Here is a 14,169-nt window from a genome sequence, read left to right on the forward strand (position 1 = left end):
ATGTTCAAACACTGTAGAAGTCACAACTTTGTCTTTTTTTTTTTTAAGCAACTACATGCAATACAATCAGTGACCACTGGGAGCAACACGTTTGTACCATTGTCATGTCCCTTAAACATAATGTGCAACACAAATAGTGCTTTACAGCTCTCTTTACATGATTACAGGTGAATTAAATACATACACAAAATGGTATAGGACAAATGTCTCTGTACACTGAGGATGAAAAGCATGATGAATTATATATATATATATATATATATATATATATATATATATATTTAATGTTTACATTTCTTGAAAAAGATATGACCATTTCAACCCCAGATAAAAACATATTATAATAGCCGAGAAAGGACATTTCCAAAAAAGCACTTTCAAGTCTAAGATTGTCCTGGTCAGTTCGTCTGGAAATATGTTCAAACACTGTAGAAGTCACAACTTTGTCTTTTTTTTTTTTAAGCAACTACATGCAATACAATCAGTGACCACTGGGAGCAACACGTTTGTACCATTGTCATGTCCCTTAAACATAATGTGCAACACAGCATAGCACAGGATATGTGCTGATCTCATGTCTTAAATGTCTGATTTAGTCCAAGAGGACTAATTTCTGTGAGTTACGTGCCACACAAGTATAAAGTTTCCCTCCCCACCCTTTAAAAATATATGGCAGCATTACATATAGTTTCACTCACATTAAAGCACATTCTAAACTCTTTCTAAAGTTACTAAAAAGTCCTTTTGTTTCACATCAAAGTCTTTGTGAAGGGTGGATGGAACCAGCCGGCAGTTTAGTTTGAGGGGAGTGGATGTGACTATCGGTAAGAGAGTGAAAAACAATGAGTTTACATTTACATGTTAAGACATATTGCACATAAAGCCTTTGGGTTGTGGGTGTCTGAAGCCTTTTGGTTTTAGAATTAGTTCTATTGCACACATGCACACACACGCAAATGCCGTGAAATGTAGAAAAACGTTTTCCCTTTTTGACACGTGAGGGAAAATATGGCGAGGTGGTTATCCGTACAACGTCATGGTGTGTATACAAAAATGGCAACTTATCCAGATAAATCAGATATGACCAGCTTATCCATTTTATTTCCAATGTCTGTGGAGACTGTGAGCTCATCGGACTCGTAATCGTCGTCGAAAGATCTGCAAAAGCAAGCATGCAACAGTTACGCTTTATACTCTGAAGTTCAACCATATATAGATGGTATCTCATCTCTATGCAATGCAATGAACTCTGTAGCAAATTCATTCCATTACAGAGCGCATTGACTCACCCCTCTCGTAGCTGTTCATTGGCCGTCTCCTCTGCCACAAGAATCTCATACTCTTCGGCAGCATACTTGTCCCAGTCTGAGGGCTCTGGACCGTCACTATCCAAATCCTGATACACACACGCGTACAGTTATAGAACACACTAACTAATGTTCTAACGGAGATAATATTCAGCACACGGGATTTGAACACAGATGTAACCCATCAAACTCTGACCTTCTGCACTGCAAAGGGATCTCTCTGCTCATGGTCCAGGTACTTCTCCAGATTGAAGAATGTGTCGTAGAATATATGTGCCATCCTGCAGCGCTTCAGATCTCGAAGAGTAATTTTACCTGCCAAGAGATGTCATTTGTTTACATTACACATACATATATTCACTGGACAGGCACACTATACTGATAAATATACAATTTATCAGTATCTTACACTGACATTTTTACGTTTGGCAGAAACTTTCATTCAATGCTACTTTTATTCAATTCCCGCCTTTTAGCTGATATGAAATTCTAGAATGACAGGACATTGAGGGAGAAAGTGAAGGGTCTTGGATCAGAACAGAACATGGGATTAGAGCTTGTATACCTTCCACTACGACTATGTGCGTGTTATTTTTACTTTAGAGGTAGCTTCATGTTCTTCCTGTTTCGATTGATCATATGGGTGATATGAGTGAGAGGATCAGAATGGGTTCTTTACCTGGGCATTCTGGTTTAACTAAGTCCAGCATCTGGCACAGGAGATCTTGGAAAGGCAGTGGTTCAATGCCCATCCCCTCCATGCGTTCACACTGCTCCTCATAGAAAAACTCCAATTCAAACATGGACAGAACACCATCTCCATCCATATCCATACAGCGGAACCAGTACTCTACACTGAACAGAGAGAGAGATAACGTTATATAGTAAAGAAGTGAAGATATAACTAAAAAAGTTTTTTGGACATTTTTACACTTCAAAGTGCCAACTTTGGATAAAATTATCCTTATCTGTGTTCCAGAGGACACTGCACGTTTTTTTTATAAATATAAATGAATTGATCAATAAATAATAACACTTTTTAAAGACAGATGTTCTGAACTGTGTTGTTTTCAGTTGTCCTTTTAATTTTAGTTTTTAGTCTCTACAGTGGGGCAAAAAAGTATTTAGTCAGCCACCAATTGTGCAAGTTCTCCCACTTAAAAAGATTTATTTCAGTTTTAGAAATGTTAGTACTTCAGTTCGTTGCTAAGGTAACATTTCTATTTTTATGTTTAAGTTTCATCTAATATTTATATTTTCAGATTTATTTCAATTAGCAGTAACTGTAGTGTCTCTATCATGTTTGATTCATCTATTTCATTACCTTGTGGGATTCTTTTTGTCCTCCTCTGAAATGAGGAACCAAACAAACTCAGCATAGCTCATTCTTCCTTCTCTCTGCACTGACTTTCCCCTAGAAGAAAGAAACTTGTGTCATAAGTCACATGTATACCACCCAAAATCTCAGATACCACCTTATTTCTCCTCAGCAGCTCCTACCTTGTGACAGCTCCTGAGAACAGCCTCTCAATGATTCTGCTTGATGAGGCTTTCCAAAGAAGAACACAAAGCAGATACGCATCAAAAGTCATTTCTCAGTACCACAAGTCTGTGGAAAACTGAATGAGACTCATCTAGAGTAACAACATGAGTTCATGTAATGCATAGCTTACCCAAAAATGAGTAAATGCTGACAGAACTTTTTGGGTGAACTATACTTTAAATAGCGATAAAAGCTAACGCAGGTTTTCTGAGCAAAAACAGGTTCACTGTGTACTTACCGTGGTCGTTGTACCTGGCCAGATCCTTGGGGTCGATGAAGAGGTCATGGTCAGTGTCCAGCTCCCAGAACTTACAGTAAATGACATAGAAGTGCTCATAAGAGAAATAATCTGTGATTTGATTGATGTCGTCCTCTTCTTCCAGCAAGGCGAGAGTCTGGTGAGACGGAGAGAGTGGCTTTTGATGAAATAGTTCGGTCAAGTTTTGGAAATTGAATTGAAAGCATTGAAAGCCTATAGTTATGGTGGCATTTAATAGTGTTCACCTGGAGGAAGTTGCTTCTCCTGAGCTCTATCATGTTGATTTTGCCTGTCCAAGAGCGATTAACTGTGTAAAATATTCTTTGAATCACCTGGAGGTTAGAGAGAGGACATCATGGAGCTGAGGATGTCAAAAAGTTTTTTATACAAAAAAAAAAAAAAAAAAAAAAGAGAATAAAATGCTTGCTTAAACTCCAAAAAACTGACGTGCGAAGAAACTTCTTACTGTTTGTAAACACTCCATCTTTGAACAATCCATAATAAAAAGAATTGACTACTTTGGACATAATCCAAAAAAGTCTTTGAAGCCGGTACAAGTTTTCTTCACATTTTACATCATACTAACCATGGCATCTAAATAAATAAAGCCTAACTGATTAAACAAGTTCCAAAAGCAATAATCTCTATGCATAATGGCATCTAGTCAAACCCAAACAGGCACTGAGAGCTGATCATTTGGATTTAATGATACCTCATTTGATAAGAGAAGACATTTTGCAGAGCGAATGTGCACATCAGGGGTGTCGCAGTATACTAGTATTGATGATAACTGTGATATTTTAAAAAATATGCACCTAAACGCTGCTCGCCACCATCAAACCTGTTTGACTGACTTTCTTTTGTTGAACACACACACAAAAAAAACAGATGTTAGTCAGAAAGTGAATTATAAGATTGAAGCAGTCAAGCTCCAAAAGACAAAAAAGCACCATAAAAGCCACCCACATGACATGTGTACTTTATTCCAAGTTCACTGAAGCCATATGTGAGACCCTAGACCACAAAACTTTCTGAAATTGAGATTTATACATCATCTGAAAGCTGAATAAATAAGTTTTCCATTGATGTATGGTTTGTTAGGATAGGACAATATTTGTCCGAGATACGACTATTTGAAAATCTGGAATCTGAGGGTGCAAAAAAAATCTAAATATTGCTACAAATATACCTCAGCGACTTAAGATTGGTTTTGTGGTCCAGGGTCACATATGATAGCTTTGTGTGAGGAACAGAACTAAATTTAAGACATTACTTATTGAATACTTTTTCCATCCATCACAGCTCTGAAATCTCAAACCACGCAGGTTTGAAATGACATGAGGGTGAGTAAATGATGACAACATTTTCCATTTCTTTATTAAACTATTACTTTAAGGGCTGATTATTCCATCCATAATTTCCATTTGCCTGTAGATACAGTCGTCTAGTGACTGGTTGTACTTAGGCATACTGAGTTATAGCTAGCCCTGTGGTGACAAAGGCCGCATGCTTCCGACTCCAACAGAAACAGTGACATCAGTGTGGATTAACATGCATTTCCTGGTAGATCAGTCTTCCTAGGAGAGATTGGTCCCGGCGTGTGTCAACCAGTGCACCAGAGCAAGGAAGTGTCTAAATATGGGGTTGTGCAAGACCAGGGTCAGTGGCCTGTTGGTGGCATCCGTGTTTCCGTGATGTCAGGCCACTTTGACGCCATTACCCTTCCCACCCCCTCCGCAGCACGTGTTGCAGCTGTCCCACAGACAGACAGACAGACAGACAGACGCACTGGGCTCCACGTCTCACTGTTCAGATAGCTGGATCTGATTTACCATAAACACTTTAGTAAGCTAACAAGCTTTCAAATTCAATATTGAAATATTGAAGCAATGCTACAAATAGAGATTCCAGTTGTCAGGCTGATGATTAACCCAGGACAAAGCAAAGTCATGTTCCTGTTGACAGTAGCTGACAGTAAAATAGTTGTGGAACGATGTTTAAAAACAATCAAAGAATTTTGCAGCGTGTTTCAATGACAACAAAACCACCATTCCTGTAATATTATCCCCATGAAATAGCTCCTGCCTGTGTCATTGAGCCATTAATAAAGTTACTTACTGTTGTGATGTACCGGGAATGGAATTCAGGAGCATCTTTTAAAAAAGTCAGCCCTGAATGAGTGTCCACGATGTCCTAAAAAAACAAAACAAAACAAAAAAAACAAGAGTGAGATGACTCCTGACCTAACAGTTTAAATCTACAAAGCTCCTTCTGATTGCCTATGTAAAGAATTTATTTAATTTAACATTGTTATAGACTATGTATATACAGACTCCAACATCCATGGGATCCAACATAGGACAATCAGTTTGAAAATATATAATATAACATATACATATATATGTTTGTTTGTTTAAGCCATTTGTAATTTTCACATTGCAAATTGTTGTGCGTGTTGTTTGTTAAAGGTAAATTGTGCAATATCTGTGTGCCAAGCGGTGGTCACACTAGGCTTTGAGCATTCAGTCCCACACAACACCACAATTCGTGCTGTTTATAAGTTTGAATTTGAGGCCAAGATGTTGCCAAGAAGTTGCAAGAAGAATTCATTTATTCATTACCATGATTTTATATCTACTTTTAGTAATCAGTGATGCAGAAATACAGGTAGTACTGAAAGTTTTACTTTTCACAGTTAAATGCACATTACAATGTTCTAACCTGTAACAGAGGGATGAAGTCTTCTTGTTCCAGGTAATTGCAGCCTGGTTTGGCTAGCAAGTAAACAAACTTGGATGCATCATCATAGCAGCTGTGTAATAACCTGTGAAGACGAATAAGGGCAAAAAACGCAATCAGATGCCATACAAAATGACGAATACAAAAGCACCTATTTTCATGGGAAGTAATATCTGTGCTGACACTTACTTTCTCCATGTTGCAATGAATGAGTGAACAGAAACAAAACCTGTCCTCTCTCCACCAGCGCAAATAAACATGGGTGCTTTCCAATAGAGGGGACACCCGCATGCCTGCGAAACGAAATGCATGAATATGCTGTTTTTGTTGTATTTTAAAATGGCACTGACATAAGAAGCCCTATTCACTATCATGTTTAGTCACAAAATAAATATAAGCAGTGTATAACACTTTTTTTATTACATCACAATATTACTTAAATTCTGTAAAAACAGCTTTACTTTTTTACTTTAGTTTTTAAAGAAACAAAATAAATCATTCTAAATGATAAGATCCTTTTTAAGGGTCCAAATATCTGATTCATAGAATGTAAACGTCAAGATGGGTTATTCTGTTGATATTTCTTCATTTTATGATCCTGTTTACATAATACTCAAACAGTGAGAAGATTAAATAGGATGTTTCTATGAGATGGCATCCATCATGGTGCTATGGCAATACAATTTGGCAAGCACATCTACGTAAAACAAGTGTCAGTTTAAATGTTCAGAACTGTCAATCCAAGACTACTAAGAACGGTTCACAGATTATGAATCTCATTTCAAGCAAAACAATTCACAATTCATATGCACCTTTGCTATCTTGCCCATTTCATAAATGTCAGCTTTCTCCTCCTCGAACTCTGTGAAGGCTGCCTCAATTTTGGCAATGGCCTCATCATAGTTGGCTGTACAGTTTGGAAGGCCTTTGGGGAAGTAGAAGCGTGGAATGTTTATGGAGGAGGGTGGGGGTGTGGCCACCACTTTGGCTGGCGGAGGGCTGGGCGTCCGTGGGGTTGGCGAAGAGGGTACAGGTGCTAGAGCTGGAGGAGGTGTTCCAGGTTTCTTCTCAGGCTGGATCTATTGAGAAACAGAGAGAGAAAATTAAAGAAAGGTCAACCGGTATTAAGAATACTGAGAAAACATCAAAGCAGCATATATATTTTTTAATATATATATTTAGTGCACATCTTCTCATATGTGTTTAGCATCATCTCCAAGCTCTTCAGATTATTTGAAGTATATGTAGCAATATGCAGTATCAAATTAAAGTAAATATTGTCTTTAAAGTTTTCCATAACGCTAAAGATAGCTGCTTAATCATCTTTGTGTGAAATTTTCTCTCAGTACTTGCTGTGCGAGGAGGCTGGCTCTCATTCTGATAACATATTCACAGTGATGAAGTGAGGTGGATTATCAGTAAAACCATAGACGGCCTCATCAACTTTCCTGCCAATGTGATGACAAGAACTCCTCAGCAAAAATAAGACAGACATTTTCCATCTAACCTGGCTGCCCTCACCAAAACAAGTCAAACTCTTCATTTCAGGCAATTTGTTTAATATACCTATATTTATTTCTCGTTGATCTAATGGAGAAGTAGAGTGTTTTGCACTCTACAGCTCTTCATGGACTGGATCAATGATTGGGACATGTCGCATGGTGATCCAAAACACTGTATGCAATGCATGCATACAGTCTAATTCACAGGCCCGACACTGACAGCTGATGTCCATTTACTTCATTCTTTTCAGACAGGACCTTCCAGCACCAAGGTTAAACTTCTAATAACAAGCTGTGGAAATATCTAACACTTTCTATACATAGTCTTGACATACTGTTCTTATTCTGGTCTCTGGGCAAAACCCTAGAGTCACAGTGCACACACCTAAGGCAGCTTATTTCTGAACAACACAGTCTTACTGTCAATCAAACAGAAAAGAGAGCTGTTGAAATGTGACTGAATTTTAGAGAACCCCACTACAAGTGGAGCAGGCCTGCATGGACGTATTGAAGAGAGCAGCTGTGGCTTGAGCCCGGCCTATCCCGTCCCGTCCACTTCCTCCCCCCCTCTTCGAAGCTCCTGTACGCAACACTTGGACACTGTATTCCTGCCCTGCCTCACCCCCTTCCACTGTCCTATTAATACGAAAAGAGAGCTGTTGAAATGTGACTGAATTTTAGAGAACCCCACTACAAGTGGAGCAGGCCTGCATGGACGTATTGAAGAGAGCAGCTGTGGCTTGAGCCTGGCCTATCCTGTCCCGTCCACTTCCTCCCCCCCTCTTCGAAGCTCCTGTACGCAACACTTGGGCCCTGCCTCACCCCCTTCCACTGTCCTATTAATAAACACTTTGGTATCTGCCTGTGAATAGTTTGTCTTGTCTGACATGTGAGAGTTAGACACGGCATTCTTTGCTGAACTACAGAGGTTGGCTACTGACCTGGGCTTGCTGGAAAGACTTGAGCCTTTTCTTGAACCGTGACGGAAGAACAAAGTCACAACCTCGGGCCAAAAAGGCCAGTTCGCCCCGCAAGTCGGGATCCTCCCTTAACGAGGCCTCCTTGATCATCATATTGGCAATATCAAAGGAATCAAAAAGTAAGAAACGAGAAAAAAAGAAAGAAAATGGACAAGCTACGTCCTAAGGGACTTCCGTCAAGGAGGATCAGCTTCCGTTTAAGAGCTCGCAGACAACTCCGTTCTGGCCGATGTCCCTCGTACACTCTTTTTCCCAGTGGTCCGCTCACTTCAAAACTCTCATTTGCAAGGCTTTGTCCAGGGATGCAAGGTGGATTTGTCTTGGCGCACCGAGCAATTCCTAGAATCGTGCCTGCTACTGTGACAGCTGGAATCCAGGAGCATTGTACCAAAGAGGCCAGGCCGCCAGCCTCCTGATTGCTTTTCGAAACTACAAAACACAAAATCTCAATTCAAGTCCATAGCCAACAGGTTCCCAGCCCTGCGAAACATGAGCCGCTCTGGGGTCTGCCTCCCGGTCCAGTCCCCTCTCTCTCTCTCTCTGTGCCCGTCCTGTCCTGATGAGCAGGGGGTTGAACACACCAATACCGATAGGAGGGGGATTCAGCTGTGTCAAATGTCCGTATGGGTGAGCAAATTGTATTATGGGAATGGAAGCCCCCTCCCACCCCCAAACAGAAAGGCTAAAGTTAGCCAGTGCACAGATGAAGCGCAAATTGCTCGATCAAGACTGTTTACATGCAGAGGAAGGAGAGAGAGGGAAGTGAGAGAGGGAAGATAGCTTAGAGGGCCAGGCCTCTGCATTTTTTGGCTCCCGAGGGTTCATGGGGTGCACTTGGGGAGTGGAGTAATAGGACAAGTCAAAAATGTTCCAGGGCATTGCACCCACAGCATAATAACATTAATGTCTGGAGTGCACAGAGCTTCCTCTCTGCTCTAGAAAGTTTCCAACTAACCGACAAATGAGCTTCATACTCGAGTCAGGCGATGCCCAACAGGTGCACTACAAGAATAATAGCACTGATGAGTCATGTCACTGCATCAACAACTCAACAAGTAAAAAGTGCACATCATCTTGATCTACTGACCTCAGGAAACTCATCATAGATAAATATTTAAAAAATGGCGTACTGCTCTACACTTTGAAAAAATCACTCTAAATCAGTTATCCATTTGTTCTTTATTTGTAAATTAGCAGGAGCTGTATATTCAAATGACAATGGCATCAGCACAATAATTGTCCCTATATACCAATTGTTCTCAACCTTTGTGACTCCAAGGTCCTCCAACTGTTCATAGCAATATTCGAAGGCCCCATGATTTTTTTTTAAAGTTGTTTGTGATTTACTGGATAAGGATTAATGATAAGGATTTACTAGAATCAGAATTTCTACCTTTGCATAACTAGAAAATATATATATATATTTATTATACAAAATGCCCATGGAGATGTACAATTTTATTAATTTTATATGACTTTTCAGGCCTAGAAATCAAACTTTTAAAATCAGCCTAATCTTTTTTTAAAAAGACAGTGGGAACTCTGGTTGTTCAAAAAAAAAAAAAAAAAAAAAAAAAAAAATATAATAATTAATAAAAAAAAAATATATATATATATATATAAAATAAAATTAGGAAGTGAATAAAAATGAGAAATATCTTATTTTGTCTTATTTTCATCTTCAACTGTAAGCTTCCTTGGAAGTTTGCTGAGGCTCTCTAGTGGGCCCTGACCCTCTGATTGAGAGCCAGTCCCCTAGATTCATAATGCATGGATTACTACGTCGATTATTTGTAGTTAACTGTTGACCATTTGACCTAATCCTGGACTGATCTGTTCTTTGAATCTTATCAAAAGAGCTGTTGTCATAACAACAGGTCCATTAACTCAAACATGTTCAGCAGCAGATTTAACAAAAACAGGACTACATCATGGCTTTAGAAGCAGAGGTGATACTGGAAGACTGTCCTAGATGCTGATCCTTTGTTACGAGAACACCCTTTTGATCAAAGGAAAAATAATTTCACATCAATTAAAATAAATAAATATCTGCTTCAAGGGCAATAAGCACGAGAAGCACCTTCACACTCCTCATTTGCCATACTGCCCTTCTCTGGGATCAAGCCCATGTTTGTGTAAACAGTCCTTAAAGGGTTAGTTCACCCAAAAATGAAAATTCTGTCATTAATTACTCACCCTCATGTCGTTTCAAACCCGTAAGACCTTCGTTCATCTTCGGAACACAAATTAAGATATTTTTGATGGAATCTGAGAGCTGTCTGACCCTGCATAGACAGCAACGCAACTGAAATGTTCCCAAGTCCAGAAACGTAGCAAGGAGATCTGTAAAATAATCCATGTGGCAAGCATTTCAAGCGTGTTAACCATATTTTCTACTGATTGAGAGAGGAAATACTGCAGTATATAGACTTAGAATGCCCTATTTTACTCTCATGAAGAGTGAATATTGTCAAAAAATACCACACTAAATAGTGACTAAACACAACCCATTTTAATACATGTTAACCAGGAGTCACTCTCATTTATAATCGCGGCATCGTCTGATAAAATCAACATGCATCTACACTAAAGATTAATGCGGATGTTTTGGCTATATTACTTTTTTGTTTCATGCAGCGCACTTGTCTGCGCCTGAGTAACAAACTAAAAAAAAATTATAATAAGTGCATGTGATATTAACAGATGAACTATGCTTATATTTATAATTCTAAACAATCAGTAAGCGACAGCTGCTAGGAAACGCTGTTTTGTACTCATTTATTGATGAGTCTGCTGCGGTGCGGCCAACTGAATGTGCTGCTTCTCTGCTGCTCACTGCACAGAACAGATGCTGAGAGAGGTGACACTTCTCCGGGAAAGGCAGACCTCGCGTTTGCGGGACAGCACTGGCGAAATCTTCCAACTGAACCATAGCTAAGGTTTATCCAAAAAAGTCGCTAGGTTTGTCAGTATGAATATTCTATGGAAAAAAGCAGCTAAAAGGGTCTGAAAGTTGCTAAATCTAGTGCTAAAATCGCACTCGTGTGTGTGTGAGACGCTGGAGCTGATGGCAGGGGGCGGTGGATATTTGTGGAGGTCAATGTGGATATTGTGGATGAGTTCTTCTGTCATCACGTTCTATTAGTTCTACAGCTTCAGTTTCGGAATCTTCTCGCTTTGAAACACATACAACTGTTACCTCACCACAGTGCAACAGTGAAAAGGGACCCCTTTCAAACAGTGTCGCGTTCCGAATGTTGTTTAAGCGACATACACCGACCGGTATTGCGGTATTTTAAAAATTCATATCATAACAAAACTAAACACCGGTATTCGGTATGGACCGGTATACCGCCCAGCACTAGAACTAACCCTTTAACTGCTAGTCTATCGCCATTATACCTGTGTGAACTAGAAAACAGAGAACTAAAAAGTTATAGTGACACCTAGTGTCTGTTTATAAATTATCCAATGGCTATCTTTCCAGAAATTCACACATCGTGGTATGTGGGTTATACTGACAGACAGCTGCGTTAATCAGTGCCATGTTTACATTTTATCTGCACAAATAAACCAATGAACTTTTCAAGAAGAAGAAGAAAAAAAGCTGTGGTAATGGAGCTGATCTCCTTGCGTAACTAAGCTCTAACACCCAGCAGATCTTCTCCCCTTTCCTTTAAGCCTTATAAATAACACCCGCTATACAGGAGGCCTCCTGACATTTCAGCTGTACATAGCAATCCCAGCATTCCCTGTTCTGTCTCTGGCAGCTGTTAGGAGAATATCAAACGCATCAAGATTCCTCTGTGGGCAGGGCAGAGGTACATAAAGAGGCCTGCCTGCTGCTAACACCATTAGCCTCATCTAGCGCAAAGGCAGGCCATTGGAGGAGAAGTGATGCATGCACAGTTCTAAGAGCATGTAATGAAATACTTATTCTTGTGTAGGCCGATTCTTCGGCCGAAAACAAACCTGCTGTAAATAGAACATTAATGAACTTATCTTCCATGAAACAAGTAACCTTAGAACCAGAATATAGTTAGCATGCTTCTGACTCATACTGTATTCTAGCACACTAGAGATCTAGTATGGAAAATGACACAGGCTGAACTCAAACCTGTCCCCTCACGGGAGCACTACTCCCATTATGCCTCAAGCACAAATGCACGCTACAGCTGCACCACAGCCAGGGCTGTAGCCAGAAATTCTAGTCCTCCATCTTTTTAAGTGAAGTTCAGACAGGGACAAGTCTTGGTGGATGGTTCACATGTGCCAACACGTTGCATGATGGTGCTTTTGTGCAGACGACCCAACTTCAGATCATGTTTAAGCCATTTTCCAATCTCACCATTATTATAAATCTGAATATCCTCTGGTACAAAGCCTTATTATATCTCTTAATTCTGTCGCATTTTTGTTTTTTGATTATCTTATGTTCTTCTTTGTTATTATTACTCTCTTTTATCTGTTCTTATATATTCTATCTAATTTATTTTAGCTGAATTACAAACTCTATCAAATGTTAGGTTCACCAATGTTTCATGTTCAGTTTGTTGCTGACCTACTGTACAGTAATAAATGTCTCTTCAGTCAAAGCATTGAGCTCATTTTTAAGTGACGGCATTCATAAGCATGTCTTGTACCATGCAGTTTTTGTAGTTTATTGATGTGTGGTAAGTTTACTTTTCTGTTAAAATGCCTTGTTAGATAAACTCAACTTTGAAGATTTAAGTTTGGTTCTTCACACAAAGCTATTGTTTGGTTTCAGATGCAACTTTTCATGGTTTAATCAATTTTTAATGGATAAAATAGGTTTCACAAAGACCTTTAATAATACACTATTTATTATTAGAGTAAAGCAATACAAATTTATGTGAGAAAAAAATGGTCATGAATGACAGGAGGACTGGACAATAATTCAATATCAATATGTATCGCGATATAATTTTTTTCAATAACGGTGATATGATTTTTAAACACATTTCTGATATTTTGATATACATTACCAGTGTTCGCCATACATTGATTTATTGTTTGACTTTGTTGAATAAACATGAGCACTGCAAGTTTCAAAATCAAAATGTGGCACGGGTGTTTTATATGAATGTATCTCTGAAGGGAACCGACTGTCTTCAGAAAAGTTTCGATGGCATTTTTATTTTATCTGATAAAGTAATGTTCATGAGTGGAGCTGCTTTGATTACAGCCGTTACTGGAGAAACCTCTAGTTCTACCGCTCTTAAAGCACCTCCTGCTGGCAGACAATCAGTTTGCATTTTCAATGATAAGCCCGTCTCCAGCAACATGTTTTTGTTGTTGCTCAATTTTTTCAATTGTTTTCTGCAGCAACTCAGAGTACTTTTCATACTCTTTATCCTGGCTGAAGCACATTTGTTTCAATCGATAAGAATAATAAGCCCACACTACCAGTCAAAGGTTTTTTAACAGTAAGATTTTTATTTGAGCCAAGCCTGCATTTATTTGATCCAAAGTACAGCAAAAACTGTACAATTTTGACATTGCTATTTAAAATAACTGCTTCCTATTTGAATATATTTTAAAATGTAATTTATTGCTGTGATCATAGCTGAATTTTTAACATCATTAGCATCACCAGTCTTCAGTGTCACATGATCCTTCAGAAATCATTCTAATATGCTGATTTTCTGATTATCAATATTTAAAACAATTGAGTAAATTTTTGTACTTTGATCAATAGAAAGATACAAAGATCAGCATTTATCTGAAATAAAAAGCTTTTGTAACATTATACACTATAACATTTTAAAAGCTTGGAGTCAGTATAATTTTTTTTTATAAATGTTTTTTTTTGGGGGGG

At 38.8% G+C, this 14,169-nt stretch overlaps 1 protein-coding gene across 1 annotated transcript in view; it reads right to left on the reverse strand.

The window, feature by feature from the left end:
* Positions 1–301: 301 nt before the first annotated feature.
* LOC107550604 (serine/threonine-protein phosphatase 2A regulatory subunit B'' subunit alpha-like) overlaps positions 302–14,169 on the reverse strand; it is a 93,636-nt gene continuing 79,768 nt past the window's right edge. Inside the window, exons 4-15 of the mRNA XM_016231919.1 lie at positions 6,661–6,927; positions 6,038–6,141; positions 5,831–5,933; positions 5,228–5,302; positions 3,355–3,441; positions 3,089–3,245; positions 2,808–2,856; positions 2,632–2,721; positions 1,987–2,162; positions 1,504–1,622; positions 1,290–1,396; positions 302–1,158 (exon numbers count right to left, since the gene is read on the reverse strand). Coding sequence (XP_016087405.1) covers positions 1,062–1,158; positions 1,290–1,396; positions 1,504–1,622; positions 1,987–2,162; positions 2,632–2,721; positions 2,808–2,856; positions 3,089–3,245; positions 3,355–3,441; positions 5,228–5,302; positions 5,831–5,933; positions 6,038–6,141; positions 6,661–6,927 — 1,431 coding nt within the window. The 3' untranslated portion in view covers positions 302–1,061. The remainder of the gene's footprint in view (positions 1,159–1,289; positions 1,397–1,503; positions 1,623–1,986; positions 2,163–2,631; positions 2,722–2,807; positions 2,857–3,088; positions 3,246–3,354; positions 3,442–5,227; positions 5,303–5,830; positions 5,934–6,037; positions 6,142–6,660; positions 6,928–14,169) is intronic.

This window comes from Sinocyclocheilus grahami, unplaced genomic scaffold, assembly GCF_001515645.1.
Source record: "Sinocyclocheilus grahami isolate Dianchi unplaced genomic scaffold, SAMN03320097.WGS_v1.1 scaffold402.1, whole genome shotgun sequence".
Classification (NCBI taxonomy): domain Eukaryota; kingdom Metazoa; phylum Chordata; class Actinopteri; order Cypriniformes; family Cyprinidae; genus Sinocyclocheilus; species Sinocyclocheilus grahami.